This window comes from Sminthopsis crassicaudata, chromosome 1 (genome assembly GCF_048593235.1).
Source record: "Sminthopsis crassicaudata isolate SCR6 chromosome 1, ASM4859323v1, whole genome shotgun sequence".
Classification (NCBI taxonomy): Eukaryota; Metazoa; Chordata; class Mammalia; order Dasyuromorphia; family Dasyuridae; genus Sminthopsis; species Sminthopsis crassicaudata.
Window position 1 is genome coordinate 627,804,602 of NC_133617.1, and position 23,975 is coordinate 627,828,576.

The 23,975-nt window shown below is 39.8% G+C and overlaps 1 protein-coding gene across 1 annotated transcript; it reads left to right on the forward strand.

Moving 5' to 3' along the window:
* The first annotated feature begins 2 nt into the window (after positions 1-2).
* CD19 (CD19 molecule) lies at positions 3-22,857 on the forward strand. Its single transcript, XM_074308904.1, is given in 15 exon segments — positions 3-2,730; positions 3,310-3,452; positions 3,454-3,577; positions 4,093-4,290; positions 17,306-17,605; positions 17,822-17,929; positions 18,132-18,180; positions 18,617-18,705; positions 20,720-20,833; positions 21,240-21,329; positions 21,494-21,568; positions 21,714-21,773; positions 21,872-21,928; positions 22,561-22,656; positions 22,766-22,857. Coding segments are annotated over 15 exon segments (1,878 nt in total). The 5' UTR covers positions 3-2,447.
* Positions 22,858-23,975: the final 1,118 nt, after the last annotated feature.

A 23,975-nucleotide genomic window follows, 5' to 3' on the forward strand; every position in this document is an offset into this window, starting at 1 on the left:
CACTCGAACACGTCCTGTCACACGCTAGCGTTCTCTTCTCCCTCGTGCCATTCGTCACACTGAGGCAGCTAGGTGGGACACTGGGTAGAAGCTAGGCTCGGAGACTGGAAGCCCTGGGTGACCTGTGCAAATGCCCTCTGCCTCAATTCTCTCAACTGTAAAATGGGAATAATGGCAGCCCCTCCCTCCCAGCTTATGAAGAGGGTGTCCCGGGACAATACTGGTAAAGGGCCTGGCGGACAACAGCCGCGGTATTAGGGCTGTTAGATCGCCTTCCCTCTCCGCCAGATACATAAGTGTGCGCTCGAGAGCTCACATTCTGGGGCTTTGCAAACTGCCCATGCAAATGAGGTAGTGCGTGACTTCATTCCAGCGAGTTTAGCCCTATTTTTAATGAGGAGACGGAGTCACACAGGGAAGGTCTGAGCAAGGAGGGCGTGTGCCAGCTCGGGGCCGCACGCAGGCTCCTGAAGTGTCACCTCACGGTGCTCCTCAGACTTTTTAAATGGGGGCTAGTTCACCGTCCCTCAGACCGTTGGGGGGCCGGACTGTAGTAAAAACAAAAGCTGGCACTCTGTCTCCGCCCCTCGGCCCCATCGGGCTCTGCGTGAGTGTAAAACCTTATTTTGTCCACGATGGGCCCAGCGCACCCTCCCAGTCCCCCGGCTGCAGAACCCGGGAGCCTGCATGAGCGAGGGGAGCGCTTGCACAGTGGAGATGTTGGCGTCTATAGCCCTTCCAGACGCCCTGTAAGCTGCTCTCTAAAGCCGGTTCCCACCCGCTTCACCTGCACGCTTCTTTCCTTCTACCCCCTGCTTTTAAAAGGTGAACTCCGTAAGAACGGGGCTGTTTTCTCTCCTCCAGACTCCTCCACATCCGCTGGCTAGACACAGGTTAGGGTGACTGGCAATAGCCCAGGACGTTTTTGTTAATGCCCAATGACGAGTGAGGGCAGTTTCTGAAAGCGATCCCACGCCCTCCCGGGCCGCTCCTCCGGACTCACTTCGCCTCCCTCCGAGCCAGGAGAAAGGCCGGGGTTTGCCACCTGTGGGGGGTCTCCTGAGGGTTGTCTGTCACAAACAGGAAGCTGCGGGGAGGGGAAGAGGAGGGGGTGGTCTAAGGTCAGGAAATAGCTACAGAGGTAAGAAGCCTCTCCAGTTTGGCCCTAATTCCCTCCACGTCTTCTTGTGCAAGATAATGGAAGTCGGACCCCCTAGTCCCCCCAACCGCCCTCTAGCTCTGGAGTCTGGGAACCAGGCTTCTCGGCTCGGCCGCGTCCCTGTGGATTTAGGCAGCTCTTTTTCCCCTGGTCTTAGTTTCCTGTAAAATGAGGATATTCTTGATTAGTGTAGTGGCCAAATGATTTCTCCCCTCCACCGCCACCCTCCTAAGTGGGAGGTTTGGACGCGAGGTGCAGAATGTTTTCATAGTAAAAACTAAGACATTTAGATTTCTAATACAGTAAATGTTACAATGTATCTTGTAGTAGTTACAGTAAATGGAAGCCGCATAAACAAAAACTCTTTGTGGTCCTCAATAATTTTTAAGAGTGTAAAGAGGACCGAAAAGTTTGAGAACCGCTGTATTATATGATCTCTAAAATTCTAGTTCTTATATCCTGCGTTTCTATGTTCCTTTTTTAGCTCTAATATTGTGTTCAAGACACTCCATCTCTTGACTCCAGACATTCTGGCTGAAATGCCTTGCTCGGAATGCTCGCCCTCCTCCCTCTCACTCTTGACCTTCTTTGGCTTTCTTTAAGTCACATTTTAAAATCCCAGCTTCTTGAGAGGAAATAATTCCAGTGCTTTCCCTTTGTTAATTTGTTCCTATTTATCTTGTATAAAGCATGCTATATAATATATACATGTCCAGATAGGCCCAAGGACATTGTAGGCCTCTAGTATTTCTTGACCTGAAATTAATTAGGTTGAAATGGCAGCTCATTGGTCTGTCTGGTAGTGAAAAGGAAGTACTGACCTTGGTGGCTATATTTCGCTAAAGCCCGTGTTACTTATTTGTCCTGGGTGTTAATATATTGCCTCACCTAGAACTTCTGTGTCTTCAGTACATCTGAGCTCTGAATTCAAGAGTCTGTTAATCCGTGTGGACTGCTCCATGTGGACTGCTTAAATGGGAAAAGTGAAAGGGACCGATGGAGGATAAGAAAGGAAACCTTGGGCCAGGGGTTCTTCTTCAGCTTGGCTAGTATAATGCCTTGGTTATAGTAGGTACTTCCTCATTCAGTTGGATTGGATTGGATGGTGACACAGACTATATTTAATAAAAGTTCATGGGTTCTCATAGGTTTCTGTGATTTGGAGATTTTTTTCAGTCTTATTTGGATTAGAGGTGCTTGATAAACTGTACACAGACATATACATAGTCTACTGTGTTTGTATGAAGTGAAGAGGAAGACTGGGTTATTTGGGGAGAAACAGAGCTGTATGTGTCCCCTGAGGGGGACCTGGCTGTGGGTGGCCTCCCTTCCTCCCTGGGGGCACAGGCCTGTAGGCAGGCTACCCTCTGACAAGGCAACCATGGTTTTTGGTTCAGCAACTCCCACCAGCCCCTGCTTGCCCCAGCATCCACCTCGCGGATCCGGACACTCTCAAGAGTTAGAGCCCGACTCGCCATGCAGCAGCCCCCCTTTCTTCTTCCTCCTTCTCTTTCTCTTTCTCACTCCACAGGTTGCCAAGCCCCAAGACCCACTGAGTGTGGAGGCTGAAGGTAGGAAGAAGCAGAGGTGTGGGGCTCTTGTCCCAGCTTGGCCAGTCTATGGTGTAGCGTTGGACAGTTTATCACTCTCTGGTCTTTATTTTTCTTCCTGTGTAAAATGAGATGGAAGATCAGTTGAGATGATCTGCAGGAGGCCCTTTCCAACTCTAAATTCGAAGTCTTATTGGGAAGGAACTGACGAAATTAGTGTCTCCTGGGCTTAGGGTAGGGGTTGGGTTAATGATGGGAAGAGGAAGAAGTAGAGATGGTAAAGAAAAATAGCACATTTTAATTTTAATGTTTTTGAGACATTTCTTTATAAAAATTTATATATATATATATATATATATATATATATATATAATTTCTTTGTAGAAATAAATAATTATATATTAAATAAATACATTTCTTCATATAAATGGGAAGTAGCATAATGCGAGTATTTTCATCCCTTTTAGACAGATGAGGAAATTGAGGCTCAGAAAAATGTGTAATGGGGCCTGTGGTTCTGTAACTAGTGAAAGTTGGAATTTCTTCCTAGATCCTGTGTTCCATCACCATTTTCTCCCCATAGTCCTCTTCTCTCCACAGAGGGGAAGGATGCGGTTCTGTCATGCTTGATTGGCCCCAGAGATGAACTCTTTGAGCCAATCACCTGGTCCGGAGGAGGGCAGCTATCCTCTTTGCAGCAACTGACCCTGAAAAGCCCAGGTTTGAGGGCCCATGTGGGTCCTTTTGAAGGTCTCCCTCTTCATCCATAACGTCTCAGCCCAGTCTGGGGGCTTCTACCTCTGTGAATTGGGACCACTCACAAAGCAAGAATTGAAACCCGGGGCAGCTATCAGTGTCAATGGCAGTGGTGAGGGGCCATAGTAGGGGTCAAGGGTGGGCATGGAGGTGAAGGGGAACCTGAAACTCTGGGCTCGGTACAGAGGGAAGGGGGCGAGGATGGGAATAGCTCTGGGCCTCAGTTTTCCATTCTGCTGAGAAACATGTGTGTTCCAGCCACTTCTTCCTTGTATGATCATGAGTAAGTTATATTCTCCCTCCCTTTTTAGGTCTCAATTTCTTTACCTGTAAAATGAGGGGTTCAGATTGGATGATAAGGTCTTTGTCCTCTCTAAATCTTATGATCCACAGAGTGGCCTGTTGTTAGGGGACCTAAGGGAAAAGAGATTGTTAAGAATCTGGAGGGGGTCAGTGGGTAGGATGGTTGGGAGAATTAAAACTGGAAGATTCAGAGAGAGGTATTAAAACTGGGTCTGAAGGAGAGACTTTGAGATATGAAGACAAGACTAGGAGCTGCCCAGAGATCAATAGATGTCCCTGGGCCCAGCTCCCAATCTGTCTCCAACTCTATCTCCATGTTGCCAGGTGAACTGTTCCAGTGGAATGCTACTGGCCCAGAAGGCTGTGGTCTTAGGAAGGAATCCTCATCTGCAATTAAACCTTCTGACCGTTTAAGATCCAAGTTCCAAACTAATCCCTCCACCCAACTCTACATATGGGCTGAGGACAAACCTGAGCTGTGGGATCCCTTCGCTCCATGTACTGACCAGAACCAAACAGAGGGTGAGAAAGGGGCTGTGGAAGGGAGAGGCAAGAGGAAGTAGGGATGGATAGGTTAGAGACACCGGGTGGAGGGCACCCAGGTGCAAAATGGATAGAACTCTGGAGTCAGGAAGAACTGAGTTCAGATCCAGCCACAGACACTAGCTACGTGACCTTGGGTAAGTGATTTAATCTGTTTGCCTCAGTTTCTTCAACTGTAAAATGAGGATAATAATAGCATCTACCAGAAAGGTTGTTGTGAGGATCAAATGAGATAGTATTTATAGAATGCTGAGTACTGCATCTGGCATATAGTATGTGCTCTATAAATTCTACTTATTATCAATTATTAAACAGCAGGAGCTTCCTCCTTCCTCCCAGAGCCCAGCTTAGATTGTTTCCTATACCTAAAATATTAAGGAATATTTGTATTATTTTTACATATTTGTAATAATTTTGTATTAATTTGTAATATTTATTAAGGAATATACAGAAGTGGAGATTCAGAAAAAACATGAGTTCAAATTCAATTTCAGACACTTAATAGTTATGTGATGCTGAGCAAGTAACAACCTCCATCTTATATAGGTTCCTCATCTATAAAATGGGGATAATAAAAGCATCTCCCAGGGTTATTGTAAAGATCAAATAAGATAATATTTATAAAGGACTTAGTACAGTGCTTGACACATAGTAGGTACAAAATGTTTGTTTCGTTCCTGTCTCCACATGTTGATCCTTCCAAACATTTCTGCTGCCTCCCTTGTGTAGCCTTCCTTGATTCCTAGATCTCTCCCTTTTCTGATTTGTATTCAAGCTTTGAAGGGCTGTTTAATTGGAGAGACTTAATGGAAGAGAGGCTTCATCTACTCCCTAGGGAGAGGGCAAACTTAGGAGCTAAGGGTCGAAGTTTTAGGGAGGCAAATTTAGGCTCTGATATAATGAAAATTGTATTTATTAGAGTTGCTCCAGAGTTGGGATGGGTTGCCTCAGGAAGTAAGTAGTAGTAGCATCAAGTAGATGCTGAATCACTACTTTTTTATATGTTTTAGTGAGATATTAATATTGATATATATGTATTTGAGTATGTGTTGAATCCAATGATCAGCTAACTTTCCTGTGCTCTTATAATCTCATAGCACTTTGTATGAAGTTTGCTATGTTCTAATTTGTTCCCAGACTTTCAGGTTCAGGAAACCCTTGCCTCACTGTAATCCTGTAAGGTAGGAATTGTGGGGGGTAGATGTGGGTGGGATAATCAGATTTTACAGACTTACAAACTGAAGCTCAGAGAATACATGTTAATTCCCATGGTCACAAAGCTAGTAATAGAATCAGAGCCAGATTTCAAATGTAGGTCCCCAGATTCCAAGTCCAATGTGGAGTCCAGACTGTTCTCCGACTTCCTACCTCTTTGCTTTATCACATCTGAACTATCTTGGTTTTAGGAAGAATTTTTTTTTTTTTTTTTACAAATATGGAATACTTCCAAAAAAGCAGGCAAAAATGTGGCAGGAGCAAAAATGTGATAGTATAAAGAGCATGGAATTTTGGAATTTAGGATGAGGAATGGATTCGAATTCCAGCTTGGTTAAATCTCTTTAATCCCCTCTATGCCTTTCAGGGTTGTTTCTTCTTCTGTAAAATTAAAGCATTGGATTAGACTGTACATTGTTAACCAGGAGGTCTGTAAGTTTACTTTTTAAATATTTGGATCATTATAATCCAGTATAATTGTTTTCCTGTTTAATCTTCTGTATTTGATTTTATGTTTTTAAAAACTCTTTATTCTGAGAAAGAGTTCAGAGGTTTTACAAAACTGCCAAAGGGATTCAAGGAACAAAAATAAGTTGAGTCCCAAGATTAGATGAACTCTCAAGTTTCTTCCAGCTTTTAACATTTTATGATCATATTAATGGGTGTGACCAAATTAACTCATTACCTGCTCCCTGATCTTACGCTATAAGGAGTCAGTATGGAATGAGCTAGGCTGGGTCCTGGGATGGCAAATACAAAGTCTGTGGCTGGGCCTGTTCTCCTAGCCTTTCCAGCTTGGCAGGATCTGATGGGCTTGGTACTGCATTAGCAAAATTTCCAAGAAACCAGGGCCATCTCCACACCAAACTACCATGGAAGATTTTATTGGAAGAAAAAAAATATAAATTCAAAAGAGCAATGGATTTGCAATTGAGGATCCTAGGGTATGAATCCTGGTTCTAGATTTATGAGCTATATGACCATAAATAAATCACTTATTCCCTTTAGATCTTACTCATCCATCAAATGGAAATAATAATACTTAGACTTCCTACCTTGCAGATTTGTCAAGGGGAAAATGCTTTGTAAACCTCAAAGTGCCATAAATAGGCACTTTTATTAATAAAAGAGGAGAATAAAAGCAATCAGAAGCACAAATAAAATAAAGCAACCTATTAGAGATGGGGAGAAAATGGAGAGGGGAAAGAAAGAGAGGGATGGGGGGAAGGGGGAAAAAGGAAAGATACCAAATCTAGAGAAAATTCCCCGGGACCTTCCTGAGCTCTGTGATTCTCTAGACCTAGAGGTCACTCCTAGGGCTATTCCCATCCTGGCTTCTCATTTTGAGAATGGTATCTTTTGGTTCCATAACACACTTTCACCACCTCTTCCTACAATCTACTCTATCTCTATGTGAATGGCCAATCTCAGTCCTGCAGACCAGCAGTCTCTAGCATGAGGGCCTTGTACTCCTAGTGGACCATGACATGACCCTAAGCTATTGGAGCATAGAAAGGTAGGTACAGATCTGACCATGTCAATCCCTCTACTTAGTAAATTCCAATGGTTTTCTTTTGACTTTAGGATCAAACACCATTTCACTTTTATCTCATCTTCTTTTTCAAAATCTATTACTATATTATACTTTACTATATCAATTTACACATTTTTCTATAGTTCTTTGTATTCTCCATATCCATCATTACTTATAATAGATGAGAAGTATTCTTCCATTTGTTCATATAGCATAATTTTTTTTTTTTAGCATTTCCCAATGAATGGCTGTCTATTTTATTTTCAGCTCCTTATTACAACAACAAAAAATAATGTTCTGAATATTTAGGTGTATACAGGAACTTTCTGCCTTTTATTTCCTTAGAGTAATGACTAGCAGTAGGATCTCTGGATTAAAGGGTATGACTTTTTTAGTCATTTAGAAGCCTAATTTTTGCAAAAGTGCTTTTCTGATATTTTCAAATAAGGTGTTACTCCCCAAGCAAGTTGTGGTCTTGACTTTATTTAATTCTGTGTAACTGAGTTTAATGGTTTCTGATTCTTTCTTATCTAGTCTATTCTGCTAATCCTTGCTTTTATTTGTAACCATTTAGTTTTGGAATGTGTTGTTTTTTGTTTGTTCCATTTTATTTTCATAAAGAAGGGAATCGTGGGCAAAAAACCCTTGCAAAGCATATTCCTCCCAAGAGATGAGAAAAACACCACTAGAGGACTTGTCCATACTAATTCTTGTAATTCTAGTCTTCTGAAATTTACTGATTGTTAATAAAATCAAAAGAGGAAGACAGTGTCCTTTAAACTTGACCAATTGATACCATCATAATTATCCTGAGTTTTTCATCATTTAATATAATCTTTCTTTACATAGTCATATATTATTCTTTTGGGTAGGCTTCATAGACTAACCTTGAGGACCTGATGCTTTGTTTGTTATCTTAGAGAATAGGGGCACTTCATTCACTTTGTGTTCTGTCCTTAGGGGTGCAGTTTGGACCAGGTTCAGTTCTGGGGAGCCTCACTCTAATAAGAAGAGTTGTTCTCACACTCAGTGGCTCATTAAATCCCCTTCCTCTGACACTCTTGGAATGATTTTACTTATTGAATCTCCCCCTTAATGGAAAGAATAAAAATATATTTAATGTATGATATGATGCAGGTACAGGACAAATAGTTTATTCCTTGACACTTAAGAAATGTTAGACTTAAAAGACTCATAAGAACGTTAGCAGAATAGAATTCATCAGTTTAATTTTTAGCTACTGGCACAATCTGTTTCCTAGTATTTAAACTTCCTTAGAACATATGGTAGTTTGCAAGACTACAAATTAGAGATTCTTCACTTTATTGTCTAAACAATTCCTAGTATATATCTTTTGGTAAAATAGCCATGCTTGGCCTAATTCTCTCATCAATGACTATCCTCTCCAGAACTTGCAGAAGTTTTACCTTCCATGAATTACTTCCAACACAATGAGACCCTATTCTATAAAGTTAAATGACTTGCCCAAAGTCACACAATTAGTGTCAGAGGTTGGATTTGAACTCAGATCTTTTGGATTCAAGGCTCAGCTCTCTATGCATTGAATCATTTAGCTGCCTCAGATCCCTTAGTCTGGTTGCACCTCTAAGACTGAACATTCCATATCAGAGCAATCATTTGCTTAAGTTCATTATTGTTCTTCAGTTCTGCCTGACTTTTCACGACCCCATTTAAGCTTTTCTTGGCAAAGATATTGGAGCAGTTTGTTATTTCCTTCTCTAGCTCATTTAAGAGATGAGGATACTGAGGAAAACAGGGTTAAGTTCAAGGGCCACACAGCCAGGAAATGTTTGAGGCTGGATTTGAACTCAGGAAGAGGAATATTCCTAACTCCAGGGCTCTCTCACTTTCCTTAAGGTTTGCTTAAGTTCTGGAAAGAATCAAAACAAAAGAGGCAGGGTGTGTGCTTTAGCTTTCATGTGCTTATGGTCAGTGGAACCTACTGCCCGTCTTTGACTCAACTTTCTAGACACTCATTGAATGTCCTTCATGCTTTGAAGCTGGAAAAGAAGAGAGCATCTTCTACTTTTAGTACATTTGGAGTCCTTAGATCTTCTGGTTCCATAGCCAATAAACAGAGATTCATTGTCTCACAGTGCAAGGCCCTCAATGATGAGTCATATTTGGCCTCATAATCCCATCCAAAGCTTCCTTGTGGAGCCAGGAATCATGACTCTACTTAGGCATGTTTCATGGGCATGGAGGAGAGGGGTAAGGGAAGAAAAGATGGCCCCTACTATAATGGAATCATAGATTTAGGGCTAAAATGGGCCTTATAGGTGTTTTAGTCCAGCATTCTCATTCTACAGCTAAGGAACCTGAAGCCCAGAGAAGTAGGTCTTGAGTAAGAAAGATATGAATTGAGATCCAGCCTTAGATATTCCACTAGATGTGTGATCTTGCACTGATCACTTAGAAACCTCTGTCTGTCCCAGTTTCCTCAACTATAAAATGAGAATCATAATAACACCTACTTCATAACAATTACTTGTTGTCAGGAAATATTTGTTAAGTGTTTTGTGTTAGGCATATAGTAATGATATACAAATGCTTGCTATTATTGTTATTTTTATGGCAAAGGAGAGTCAGGATTCTAATTTGTGGTAGAATCAACCTCAGGGCCTCTGAATCCAAAGCCAGTTTTTCTGGCAGACACTACCTTACATTGTTTCCTTTACTTTGTATTATTTCAACTAAACCTTACCATGTTTTTTCTCATGGTGCAATAATATTCCATTACATTTCTATTTATATAACCCTTGGCAAATCACTTAATCTCTCAGTGCACTAGGTAGTTGTCAAAGAATTATATTACAGGAAGAAGGTGTGAATTCTTTCTGTATGAATGAAATCCCTACATTCCTATACCACATTTTACTTGGCTATTCCTCAATCAATGAGTACAATTTGCATCCAACTTTTTGCTAATATCAATGGGACTGCTCTGTGAGAAAAGTCATGAAATCATTCATAACTTTTGGTGAAGAGATTTCAGTTTTGTACAAATACTTCACCTCAAGGAGGTAAAAGACAGATAGATTCCATATACAACAAAATTTTACACAAACAAGCAAACAAATTGGAAATACAATATCTACCCATTGATTCAGGAATGGCTGAAGAAATTGTGTTATGTAGACTTGATGAAATGCAGTTGTCCTATAAGAATTAAACAAATGGAAAAAGCAGTATGTTACAGTTAATATAAGGTTGGCCTTGAAGACATGAAGTCCTTCACTTAAGTCCTGCCTCTGGCACATATGCTAGCTATGGTATACTAAACAAGTTACTGAACCTCTATATTTTAGGTAGGTCTCTAAGGTGATCTTCTCCCTTTATGCTGTCTTCTTGGTATCCCATGGAGTTCGCTATTATCTGTGTAGAGATCCCAGATCTCTATCTATACCCAACTTCAGTATTCCTCTTAATCTTCAATCCTGTGTCACCAATCACCTATTGAACATTTTAAATTGTATTTCAATTGTACATCAGATTGTATTGTAGGGAGACATTTTAGATTAAACATGTCTAAATCTGAGCTCATCCCTAAACACTCCCCTCTTCCAAAGTCCTCTATTTTTGTTGAAGAAACCTTCATGCTACTGGCCATCCAGGTTCATAATTTTGGCATTATCCTGTACTTCTTACTTATATTATATATATCTCCCTCCCCTTATATTCAATTACCAAATTTCCACTTCACCCTTTAAAACATCTCTTAAATCCTACTCCTCTCCTTTCACAGAGCTACCATCTTACTTCAGGTATTCATTACCTCTATATCCAAATCAGGTCATCCTGGGTAAGTTACTTAACCTCTGTTTGCCTCAATTTCCTCATCTGTAAAATGGATATGCCAAGCTTTCCTTGAAGTCCTTTCCTTTGTTCCAGTTTCTAGGGAAGAGGTGGTCCTTTTCCTTACAAATACAAATCTATTTTCTTGGGTCCTGATCTGAAGTCTGGTCTTTCCCTCTCTAAGGGAGAGTGCACATGCTAAGTTTGAGGAGATGTAGAGAAATGGTCAGTTTGGATAGCAGTCAATCTGGGAAGGGGCCAGCAGCATCCAAGATTGCTGATGCTGATGGAAAGATGCACATCCTATCAATCTATGCTTCATTCAGGCTATTTATTTATATCTTACCCAGTAATAAACTTCACTCCCTAGGAAAATAAGCTATCTTATGCCTGACAACAGCTGTTTCTCCATTAATGGGTTGAGTTTGCACATTTACTTTTATTGAAGTAAAGAATTTAACCTAAAGCTATTGATATAGAAGAGACTTGTTATATCACAGTCACAAAGTGATAAAATATACTATCTCACTGAATTCAGCTTTGCTCATTTAGAATCAGTTCCTCAGACCAGTCAAAGACAGTAGCCATCTCAATTTTTCCTTTGAAATCACTGCTGATGTTCATACAAGGTTCTGACAACTCTCTCTGGCATCTTTTGTGTCCAATAGTCAAGATTTCAAACCCCCAGAAACAGAGAGAGGGAGAGCTCTCTTGATGTGGGTAAAGGTTTCTCTCTTTTGGTTGGTGAGCAGACTTGTGTTATTATTTTTCAAAGAACCCTACTCAACATTAAAATTTAAACTATTTCCTTCACTTTCAGGCCTATATATCTTCTTTTCTTTATTTTTCCCTGAGGCATTTGGGGTTAAATGACTTGTCCAGGGTCACACAGCCAGGAAGTGTTAAGTGACTGAGGTCAAATTTGAACTCAGGTCCTCCTGACTTCAGGGCTGGTGCTCTATCCATTGCGCCACCTAGCTGCCCCCCATATTTTCTTTCATTCTTCATTCATTATGGGCATGAGAGATTACATAGAGGAAAAATCAATTCTCATAAGAGGGGCTATATTTATAAAGTTGTTAGTTGTATCCAACTAGATTAGTGCCCAGATTTTTAATGTATGTTGTCATTTTAAGATGTGTTGTTTTCTAAACATTTTCCCTTCTGATTTTTAGTGATATGTAGCTAATTATTTTTGTAGATTTGTTTTGTATTGTGCTTCTTTGCTGAAACTATTATCTCAATTTTCTGATCATTTCAAGGGTTTTCTAACAAACCATTACTTTATTCTCAAATAGCCTTATTTTTGCCTCTGCTTTGTCAATGCTTATTTCACTTAATTTCTCTTTCTTGTCATTGCTATTGCCAGCGTGTATAGTATTATATCAAATAATAATGATAATAGTAGACACCTTTGCTTTAACCCTGATCTTTTAAGGAAAACTTTTAATGTAGTCCTTAGTTTTAGTCAATTTAACAAAATGTGTTGAGGAAAGATCCTTTCATTACAGTGGTTTTTTTTTTTTTTTTTTTTTTTTTTTTTTTTTTTTAGTGTTTTAATATAAATGAATACCTTTGCTGAAGGCTTTTCCTGATTCTAATGACACAATTATTGGGTTCCTTCTTTTTGTTTGTTTTTATCATTTATGGCTCAGGGTTGCTTCAAAGACTAGATACACAGTCTGGACCCAGTTCTGGAAACCTGCCTCCAAAAGGATAAGTTTTTCTCTTTCATTTGTTATCTCCCAGCCAGAATAAAATTGAGTGAAATCTCCAAAACAAAGTTGAGATATGGCTTGTTTCTTCTAAAGTAGAGGCTGCTAAACTCCTATAGTTTCATCAAAGGACAATATATGATACCCTTTATGTCATCTACCATAACAAAGCACTCACATCTGTGAGTAAATACAGGAAACAAAACAATTTTATAGCTAATTAGACTCCCTCTTGGGGGACTGCTGGACAAATACTTTCTATTTACTTCATATTTGTTCTGAATAAGTTACAACAATATGTGGAGGATTGACATGGTCCAGATCTCCTGATCTGGCTTTAATTCTTTAGTTGGCTGGATTCTCTTTTTTTCTAAGAAATGAGCAGTTAAGGAAATCTCCCTGTCGGAGGCCAGTGCTTGCCTTTCAAATTCATGAACTTTAGAATGCATAATTAAACATGAGGTAATCCCCAGGTCTGGAAATATCCATTGTTAGAATTATTAATTTCTGGCTTATTCTCAGAAAATGAAACAGAAAGGCCGAAGTTTAATATGGCTCAAAAATCCCCCTCTTAGGCTCACCTGGGGAAGCACAAAATACTTGCCATGTGCTTCTATTGCTAGCTGCCTTTTTCTGCTATTTCATAGCTCATTCCTATGCACTTCAGAGGGAATGTCTCCTCTGACAAGATTCTGTTTTCTGAAGTTTCCATCATCCAGTCATCAAGAGGCACCCCGAATCCCTGGGAATTGTTAGAGGAATCCCCAATGTCCTCTCAACGGGGCACAGATTTAAGTTTGGTATTTGATTAGGAGTTTTTAATTTGTTCTTTTTCTAGCTTTTTTAGTTGCAAGCCCAATTCATTGATTTTCTCTTTCTCTATTTTATGCAAGTAAGCATCTGGAGATATAAATTTACCTTTATTACCGCTTTGGCTGCATCCCACAAATTTTGGTATGTTGTCTCATTATTGTCATTCTCTTGGATGAAATTATTAATTGTGTCTATAATTTGCTGTTTTACCCAGTCATTCTTTAGGATGAGATTATTTAGTTTCCAATTACTTTTTGGTCTGTTTTCTCCTGGCCTATTGCATGTGTTTTTAATTGCATCATGATCTGAAAAAAAAATGCATTTACTATTTCTGCCTTTGTGCATTTGATTTTGAGGTTTTTATGCCTAACACGTGGTCAATTTTTGCATAAGTTCCATGAACCACTGAGAAAAAAATAAATTCCTTTCTGTTTCCATTTAATTTTCTCCAAAGATCTATCATATCTAACTTTTCTAACATTTTGTTTACCTCCTTAACTTTCTTATTTATTTTGAGATTCGATTTATCTAGTTTTGAGAGAGCAAGGTTGAGATCTCCCACTAGTATTGTTTTGCTATCTATTTCTTCTTGCAATTCTCTTAACTTCTCCTCTAGTAATTTCCATGCTATATCACTTGGTGCATATATGTTTAGTATTGATATTGCTTCATTATCTGATACCCTTTAATAAGATATAGTTTCCTTCCTTATTTCTTTTCATTAGATCTATCTTTGCTTTTAATTGATCTAAGATCAGGATTGCTATCGCTGCTTTTTTTTTTCTTCACCTGAAGCATTATATATTCTGCTTCAGTAGGGCACAGATTTAATTCTATGGAAAGGAAACATCTTTCCAGGGAAGGTCCAAACTAATTCCAGCAAGTTAAGTAGGGGATAGGGATTATCAAATTAAGCATGGACTCTCCCTACCAACTTCCAGCATATAATTACTGTGATTTCTTATTTTCTTCATATTGAATTCTTCAATATTCACTTCATATTAATGTAGTGAGATTTCTCCAGCCCAGCATCTCAGAACCAGACTGCTACATCTCCCCCTCAGGTAACTAGAAGAACCCTTAGGAGTTAGGTAATGTCTTTTCTCTGCTGCTATCACATCAAGTTCTTACAGATTGTGTTTCTACCACTGTAAGAGACCACTGACTAGAACCCCTTTTCCTTTTAACCATTTAACATCAATTGGCTTTTATGAAGGGATATTTACTTCTAAGCAAGAATGAAAATATGAACATTTCCTTCAAAATCATAGCCTATAGAGGCACACTCTCTTGTAGTTCACTTTGGTCTCTGAAGAGAATGGGCTCAATCTGAATTAAGTTCGTTCATAGAATGCTTTACAAAGTTCATGTCAATGTGTGGCAAGATGAGTCCTTGTCTCACTTACTACTGAGCTGTGTCCCCAAGATCATGCTGTCCTCCTCAGAGCATTGATGCTGAATAGGCTGTCAGGAGCCTTGCTCTCTCTACCTTTCACAATTAACAAGGTCAGAATCTCTAATCCTTCACCTAAAATAGAAATATAAGAAATTCAGAAGCAAGGAACCACGGTTTCACTGGGTTAGTGCAGTCCTCATCGGGGAGCAGGCCCAAGGGTTCTCCCCTTAAAATATTGTCTCCCTGGACACCATCCCCAAAGAAGTCAAACCAAGTTCAAAACGGAAGAAAAGACTGACTTTGTAATCAAGAGTACTTGGATTTAAGACCTGCCTTTGGCAAATACTGGTTATGTGGTCATTGCCAAGAAACTTCTCAAGTAAATCTATAAGAATATATTATAGGAATTGTTGATGTACATTGCTAGAGGGAGTTTCCCATACTGGGGAGTTCTCTATGAAAGTGAAATCAGTCACAGGCTTCACAAACAAAAAACAATTAGATATTCTAGTTTCTGATAATCTTCTTTGTTTCTACTCTATAAATTGCTATCTTCTTTCTTATTTTCAATTTAATAATTTAGTTTTTCTTTCCTTTTTTTCTTAAAAAATTAAATTAGTTGATGATCAAAAATAATTGGTATTTTTTAAAAAGCTAGCTTTTGGTTTTGTTTATTTATTAATTCAATTAAACTATGTATTTAGAAATTCTCAAAATGTCTTCTTTTGTGCTTGTATTGAAATTATTAGTTTTTTGGCTTTCTAATTTGTGTGAACAACTCATTAGACCTCTATTTTTCTCCTTTAGAAATTTAAGTTTTCAGAGATTTAAATCTGCCACTGATTGCTTTTGTTCCATCACATAAATTTTTCTTTGTGGTGTCACCGATGTTATCTCTTGAACATATTACATGTCTCTCTCTTTGTATATATATATATATATACATAATATGCATATATAATTTTTCTATGATTTAGTCTTTGACCCATTCATTACTTAGAATATAATTTTTAGTTTCCATTTAGTTCTGCCTCTTTTATTAATATTTTCTTATTGAATGTTATTTTATGGCATTACAGTTTATAAGGAGTATGATTAAGATTTACAGGTTTTTTTGTACTTATTTATGAGTTCTTTATGACTTAGGAGATGATCTTTTTTTTTTAAGGTTCCATGTGTCTGCAAAATAACTTTTATTCTTTCAGATTCTTATGTGATATTCTTTTTAAGCCTATCAAATTTGACATTGAATTTGTAATTTCCTTTAAAAAATTTTTTTAGTTCATCAAAGTTTGAAGGACAAATATCAAAATTTCCTATTGGTGCATTATTGTTTAGTTTCTTTGTGTGTTTCAGATAGCTTTTCTTTCATGTTCTTATAGAATATGTGTGAGGCCTTTAAGCACAAGATAGTTTGTCTGTTTATTCCTTTTGATAACATCTATTTTCACTCCTATTGTGTCTAAGATCATGATTGTAACTCTTCCTTTTTTTTCCTTTTTTTTTCTTTCTATTTGGTAAAGCATAATGTACTATATTCTTAGCCCCTTGGATTATCATTTTTGTTTTGTTTTATCTCATTTCGTCTTCACCCCCATATTCTAGTTGAGGAAATCAAGGCAAACAGGTTTAGTGACTTCTCAGACTCATACAGATAATAAGGCTTTTCATGTCTTCCTGATTTCAGACCTAGCACTCTATGCATTAGCCACCTAGCTAACACTTTATTAAGATTTTTTTATGTTTCCATTAATTTTATATTCATTTAAACATACCAGGTCTTTCTTTATTTCTCTTACTACATAATTTTACCTAATTTTTTGCTTCCAAGTTGTGTTTATTGTTTTTTTTTTGGAGATTTTTCATTACTCTCCTTTATGCAGAAAATAATATCTATTTATGTAATCATTGTTTGGGGAGGTTTTGGGGGACTCATTTTAAGTCACTCTGAATCTTTCTTTAGGCACTTAATAAATGTTTATTGTTTGGAAGTGAACATTTTGGTATAGTGGATAGAGTGCTAAAGTTGGAACTAGGAAGACCCTAGTTCAAAATCCACTTCTAACACTCAAACCTCTACCAGCCTGGGTAAATCATTACATCTTTCTGACCCTTAATTTCTTCATTTCTAAATTGAGGGGATTGAAAAAATTGATTTTCCAGCTTTCAATCTCTGATCCTATCTTAGTTTTTTGGATTTTGGTCAGAATTTCTTTCCTTTTTCCTCTCCTCTTTTTTTTTTTTTTATTCTTTTACTTTATTTGACATGCTTGTTGCCATTTGTAGGTGATGAAAGGAAGCTCGATTGAGTCATAACCACTTACTTTATAATTTTCCCACACTTCTCCAATCCCTTGAGTCCTTACTTAAAGACTGGATGACTATATTGAGAAGATTCTTAGTCCGGCATGAATCGGATGAAGTGAAAGCTGAGATCTTTTCTAACTCTGAGATTCTGTGAATTTGAATAAATTAATAATTTGAACTGTGATCTTTCTCCCCCAGATAATGTGGAGCTTACTCTGGCCCCAGGATCTCCCCTTTGGCTATCCTGTGAACATCCGCTATCTCCCCTCACCTTGGGTCCCACATCATGGGTTCATTGGCGCCCTGAGAAAAACACTTCGCTCCTGAGTCTAGAATTGGAAAAGGGCTTCCCAGCCCGGGAGTTCTGGGTTACAGACACCAGAGGAAAAGGTGCCCTACTAATTTTGCCCCAGGCTGTTCCCCAGGATGCTGGTTCTTACTTCTGTAAAAGTGGCAATCTCACCATCAGCATTGAGCTGAAAGTCATCTCACCAGCAGGTATGAAGAGTCATGTTCTCTCCAGCTTTCTCTTGAGGGTAAAAGCTGAAAGATCTAGTCTTCTTTCATTCTTGAAGCAGTTTGAGGGGTATGAATATGAAGGCTTTTGTGGGCTAATGTGTAGGGATCCCCTATCTCACAGTCTAGTACTTGTCTTTGAAGGTTGAGAGAGAGAGGAAAAGATTCTCTCATTTCATAGTTCTCATCCCTCTGCAGGATGGCGTTGGTTGTTGGAAGCTGGAGGCTGGAAGATTCCAGTTGTTGCTTTGGCCTATGTGTCCTTCTGCCTGGTAATCCTGGTAGGGTCCCTCCAAGTTCAGAAAGGTGAGAAACCACTCTTTCTCCCTCCCCCTATCCCTGTTCCCAGAAAAAAAAAATCCATCATACTCCATCATAATCTCAGTTTGGACTTCCCTAAGGAATGGCCACCTGCCCCATGCCTATGTCTGTCTATGTCTAGCCTCCCTCCCCAAGTCTAGCCTTTCTGACTGATTCCAACCCAAACCCTCCTCTGACTCCTGGTTAGCCCTGCTCTTACGAAGAAAAAGGAAGAGGATGACAGATCGTACCAGGAGGTAAGAAAACTCAATCTGGAGAAATCACAGAACCCTTGAGCTTCATCTCAAATCGGCATCCCTATTCCCTCTCCTGGAACTGAGGTTCTTCTCTCCCTCTCCACCTCCAATCATTTCTTCTGTATCAGCCAATAGCAGTAATTCACATTTTGTGAGTTTTTCTCACAATAAAAGTATAAGATGGTAATACAGATATTATTTCCCTTATTTTACAGATGGGGAAACACAGGTTCAGTTAGGGGAATGTCCAAGGTCCCACATCTAGTAAATCTGGGAACCAGGATTCAAACTCAGGAGTTTTAGTTCCAAGTGCAGTGCTATTTCCATTCTACTGCCCAATAGTCAGTTTCCTTTCTGTTTCTCCTACCCTTTAATTACCTCATAGCCCCTTAGGTTTGTGTTCCAGTTTCTTCATTATTTTTCTTAATGGGATCAGGTTCTTCAAAGTGATGTCTCCAGGGAATGAAACCCAGAGTCAATATGGGAATATGTTACCCCTGTCTGGAGTGGCAACTCTTGGAAATGGTGAGCAAGATCTCTGAATTCCTAGCTGAGATATACTCAAAGAATATAGTCCCAATCCTGAAACTCTTCCAAGTCAGTGCTCTTAAGATATCCCAGTCTAGGGCTTTTTATGGAGAGGGAGCTCAGAAACAGGAATGAGTACAGGATAAAGAGAGAAGCTGGAGAAGAGAGGAGAACTAAAGGAGAGGAAGGAGAGCTTGGGAGGGGCCAGCTTCTCTACTGGCAATCAGCTTACTTCTAAAGGAGAAGACAACTATGTCTAAAAATATGTACAGCATAAATAGAAAATGAATAAATATAAGAACATGCAAAGCAGTTAAATACAGGGGAGTTTGTGAGGGAGGAGAAATCAGAAAAGACTTCTTGTAGAAGATGATATTTGAGCTGAATATTAAAAAAGAGAGGGACAGTCTAAGACCTAAAGACAGGAGATGGAATGTTTGAGGAACAGAGAGAAAAGCAATATGGCTGAATCACAGAGTCCAGTTGGAAACACAGTTTGGGGCCAATTGTGAAATGCTTAAAAAGCTAAACAGAAGAGTTTAGATTTTATCCTAAAGGCAGCAGAAAGCTATTGGAACTGAATGAGTTAAGAAGTATCTTGGCTAAATCTATGCTTAAGGAAAGTCACTCTGGCATCAGTGTGGAAGATAGTGAATTTGTGAGAAATTGAAGACTAATTGGGAGGCCATTGCAATAATCTAGGTGAGAAGTGATATGGATCTAGGCTAAGGTGGTAGCTGTTTAAGTGGAAAGAAAGTGAGAGAGAGATGATGTAGAGATAGAAACTGCAAGACTTGGAAACTGGTTAGTCATATGGGGTGAGGGTGAGTAAGGAAGCCAGGATAAAGCTGAGGTTGCAAACCTCAGTGACTGGAAGAATGGTGATGTCTTTGAGAGAAATAGGGAAATTTGAAGGAGAGGTATGTTTGAAGGGAAAAATAATGAACTTGGCTTAAATATATTGAGTTTGAGATGTTTCTGGGATATCTATTTTGATTTGTCCAATGGGCAACTAGTGATTTTAGACCAAAGCTCAGGGAAGAGCCTGAAACTAAATATAGAGAGAGGGGAATCATCCTTACAGAGATGATCTTTTAACCCATGGGAACTGATGAGGTTGCTAAGATAAGGTTACGTAAAGAGAAAAGAACTCTTAACACTTACAATTAGGGGGTATGGTGTGGATTATGATCCAGTAAAGGAGATTGAAAAAGTAAAGGGAAAAGGACCAGAAGAAGGCAGTGTCATAAAAACTCACAGAAGAGAGACTACTCAGGAGGAGGGGGTGGTCCACTAGGTATAGAAGAAGGTATTTCTAGAATAAGATCAGAGATGCCTTATTCTTGAGTTTGGGAAATATTGTGTAGGCTCTTTTTAGAAGAATGTTCTTAAAAGTAGAAAATAAAACATATAGAATCATTCACTGTAATCTCTTTATGGTAGAAGGAGGGGTGGTAGTGGTCCATGGATAGATTACTATCAGATTTGAGAATTAAATTAGATCATTAGTAGCTTTGGAGAGAGCAGTTTGATTTGAATGAGTTCAGAAGCCAGATTGCTTCAAAAATTGAGGGAATAGGACAGAAGAGAGAAAGTGAAGGCATAAGTGTAGATGGTTTTTTCAAGGTATTGGGTGACAAAAAAAAGATATAAAATTTTAAAAAGAACACTTTGTGGGGATGGCAGAGACAGAGACAGAGACACAGAGGCAGAGAAACAGAGACAGAGACAGACACAGAAAGAGGGAGGAAGGAAGGGAGAGAGAGAGAGAGAGGAAGAGAGGGAGGGAGATGGAGAGGGAGAGAAAGGGAGGGAGAATCAGTATTTCCATCTATTGGGAACATGTAGAGGAGTTGGCTAGAAGAAAACTATCTCTGTCAGTGATTGAAGGAAAATGTCATCAAGGGGTTTTGAGATGAAGAAAGGGGAGATAGGGAGTCAATTAAGGAGAAATAAAAATACTATCTTGCTTTGGTGAGGGTCTTCTTGAGCTTTTATATCTGTCCTCTAGTTCGGACCCTGAAGTGGACCCCTGACTTTGGAGGAGCCACTCCATCGTTTGGAAACCCATCCCAAAGGGATCAGAAAACAGGAATCCCTGGGCTCAGGAGTCCAGGGCTGGAAGGTGAATGACTCTTAAGAGAGGATATCTGTTCTTCTCAGCCTTAGAGCCCTAGACAAAGTCAGAGGAGAAAGAAACGTGGCCTAGTAGAAAGGACATTGGATTAGGAGTCATAGTCACCAGTGGAATCCTGTCTCTGGTGCTTATTAGCTGTGTAACGTTGGAGAAATTCATATGGACCACATGATATTTAATTTTCATGTCAGATCTAAATCTATTGCCCTATCATCCTCTTTGACCCAGGGGATAAGGGAAGTGTTTGCAAGAAGATTGTCCACTTCTTAGGCTCTAAGGGATGATGAGTCATGGGAATCTGGTTAGTGGAAGGGAGAAGAATCCATGTGGGTCAGGGCTATTGGGAGCAAGATGAGCTGGGGGAATTGAGAGAAATGACTGATTGACTTCTTAGATCCGGAGGAGGAAGGGGAAGGTTATGAGGAGCCAGACGGTGAAGGAGCTTCTGTGGCCTATGAAAACAGCCAAGACCAGCTCTCCCAAGGTAATAATGAGTTGTTCCTATCCTCCAGGGACCAATCTCCTCCTTGTTACAGAGCCCAATCTTCCTCTATTCAGCAACTACTCCCACTAGCTCCTTCTTCCCTTTTTTTAAGGCAGTAAGAGATAGTAGACAGGAGTGTTCAACCCCTCTTTCTGACTCCCCAGATGCTTGGGGCTATGAGAATGAAGAAAAAAGAACCTTGGCTGATGAAGAAATGGAGGATGATTCTTTCTCCACTGGTAATAAGGAACTGGGAGAGAACACCGTATGGGACTGGAGACAGAGACCTCTAAAGGACTACAAAGCCTGGGGGGAGCTGGGGAAAGGGAGGGATGGAGCTCCTATGGAGACTGTCTTCCACCTTCCCTCTCTTCTCTCCAACAGCAGAGTCTTATGAAAATGAGAAACAAGGAAATGGTCTCTACCTGTCCTACACAACAACAGGTGGGGCAAGAACATTCCTAATTTAGGAGCTGGGAGAGTGGAAAGGAGAATAGAAATTTAGGAGTTTAGACTCAAAGGCTCTTTTCTTTACTCTTTAGGCTTCTTGCTCCCAAAAGGGCCTGTGTGGGACACATGCCGGGAGGCTTCCTCACTTGGTGAGATGTGGGACAATCTGTTCTGACCCTGACCTCAAGGAAAGAGAAGGGAACAAGCATTTGTATAGCAATTACTCTGTACCATCCACTATACTAAGTGCTTTTTAACAAATGTTATTTCATTATTATCTCAAAGTTCTTCCCTTCCTCCCTCCCTCCCTCTCTCTCTTCCCCCTTCCTCCCTTCCCCCCTTCCTCCCTTCCCCCCTTCCTTTCCTTCCTTTCTTCCTTCCTTCCTTCCTTCCTTCCTTCTTTCCTTCCTTCCTTCCTTCCTTCCTTCCTTCCTTCCTTCCTTCCTTCCTTCCTTCCTTCCTTCCTTCCTTCCTTCCTTCTTTCCTTCCTTCCTTCCTTCCTTCCTTCCTTCCTTCCTTCCTTCCTTCCTTCCTTCCTTCCTTCCTTCCTTCCTTCCTTCCTTCCTTCCTTCCTTCCTTCCTTCCTTCCTTCCTTCCTTCCTTGATTCTGCCCTCATTGAACTTCCTAGGACTGAACCTAACCACTTCTATAGTGAGATATACATTAATCCCTGTAACTCAGGCTCCCAAAACCCTCTTCCCAGTCGGGCCCTTGGGATTATTTGTGCCCCATATAATCTTTTTCTTTCTCATTTGCATCTCTTCATTTTTTGCCTAATAGCAGGGTCTCAGTCTTATGAGGACATGAGAGGGATCCTTTATGCTGCCCCTCAAATCAGGAACCTTTGTCCCCAGCCTGGTCCTAGTCAGGAGGAAGGTGAGTATCCTTTAATTTTCAGCTCTACTTAAGCTTTCCAGGATCCAAATGGTCTCTTCTCTTTTCTGCCTCCCTTTCCTCCTTTAATACAATCCCTTGTGCTATTCAGATGGTGACTCCTATGAAAATATGGAAAATCCAGAAGAGTCTGGTCCAGGGTGGGAGGCAGGGGATTGGACCCCAAGCTGGAACAATAGGTGAGCTCTCACCTGTAATCTCACTCCATTAAGTGAGTAGGAAATAGGCCCCCTCCAGAGGTTGAGGAGAGGAGATTTGGAGCTTATGCTGGCAAACTGGATTCTGGATGGTGAAGGGAAGGGATGGAGGGAGGAAAGATCTTTATTTTATTTTTATTATTATTATTATTTGTGGAACAGGGTAGAGAAGATGAAGCAGAAATTATTAGAGAATTTGGAATAATGTCTGGTCTTTTGGGAGGGAGGGATTTTCAGAGGGCTAGAGAGAGGGGACAGGGCAACCACTGAGCACTAACCTCCCCTTTTTATCTTTCCCTCTTTAGGTCCTAGAGACACAACTCCAATTTAGCATTCTTTTGATGCTTAGTCTCTGTCTGGAGGGACTAAGGCCTGATGATGTTCAGAATGTGTGTGTGTGTGTGACAGAGAGAGAGAGAGAGAGAGAGAGAGAGAGAGAGAGAGAGAGAGAGAGAGAGAGAGAGAGAGAGAGAGAGAGAGAGAGAGAGAGAGGAGGAAGGGAGGGAGAGAGAACCTATTATCCTTTTTTTCCCTCAATAAAATCCTGTGTTTCTAATTTCAAGAAATTGTGACTCCGTGTATTGAGAAATCACTGAAATCTGGTATGTGAGGTCAAATAATTTTTCCTTGGGAGAAGCTTCTTCAGGACATTTCTAGGGTTTCTTCTGAGGCCTTTTCAGAGCTGGTCTAGATTGGAACTGTTTCATCTATCTGATTTATTTGTTAATTCAAAAAATATCCATTGTGTATCTAATATTTGGACAGGATTCATCCTCCCAATTTCTCTATGGATGGTAAAAACTGAAACTGCTCCTGTCCCTCAAAAAGATTACATTTTGCTAGGGGGAAATAAGTTATTACAGATAAGTAAATACAAAGTAATCTAAATGTAGCACCTATGAGTACTATTTGTCCCCTCCCCCTACGCTTTGCACCTGCATTTTCTGGATCTGACTACCCTCCTTTGGTAAGACTGTGGGTCCGGATAACAAAACCTTCACCAACATGTTTAGACAGAGGACACAGTTAGTTCAAAGTGAAGGTATTTAACAACATAGTAAGAAAAATAACAATAAAGAATTTCCCCTGAAATTAAAGCCATCT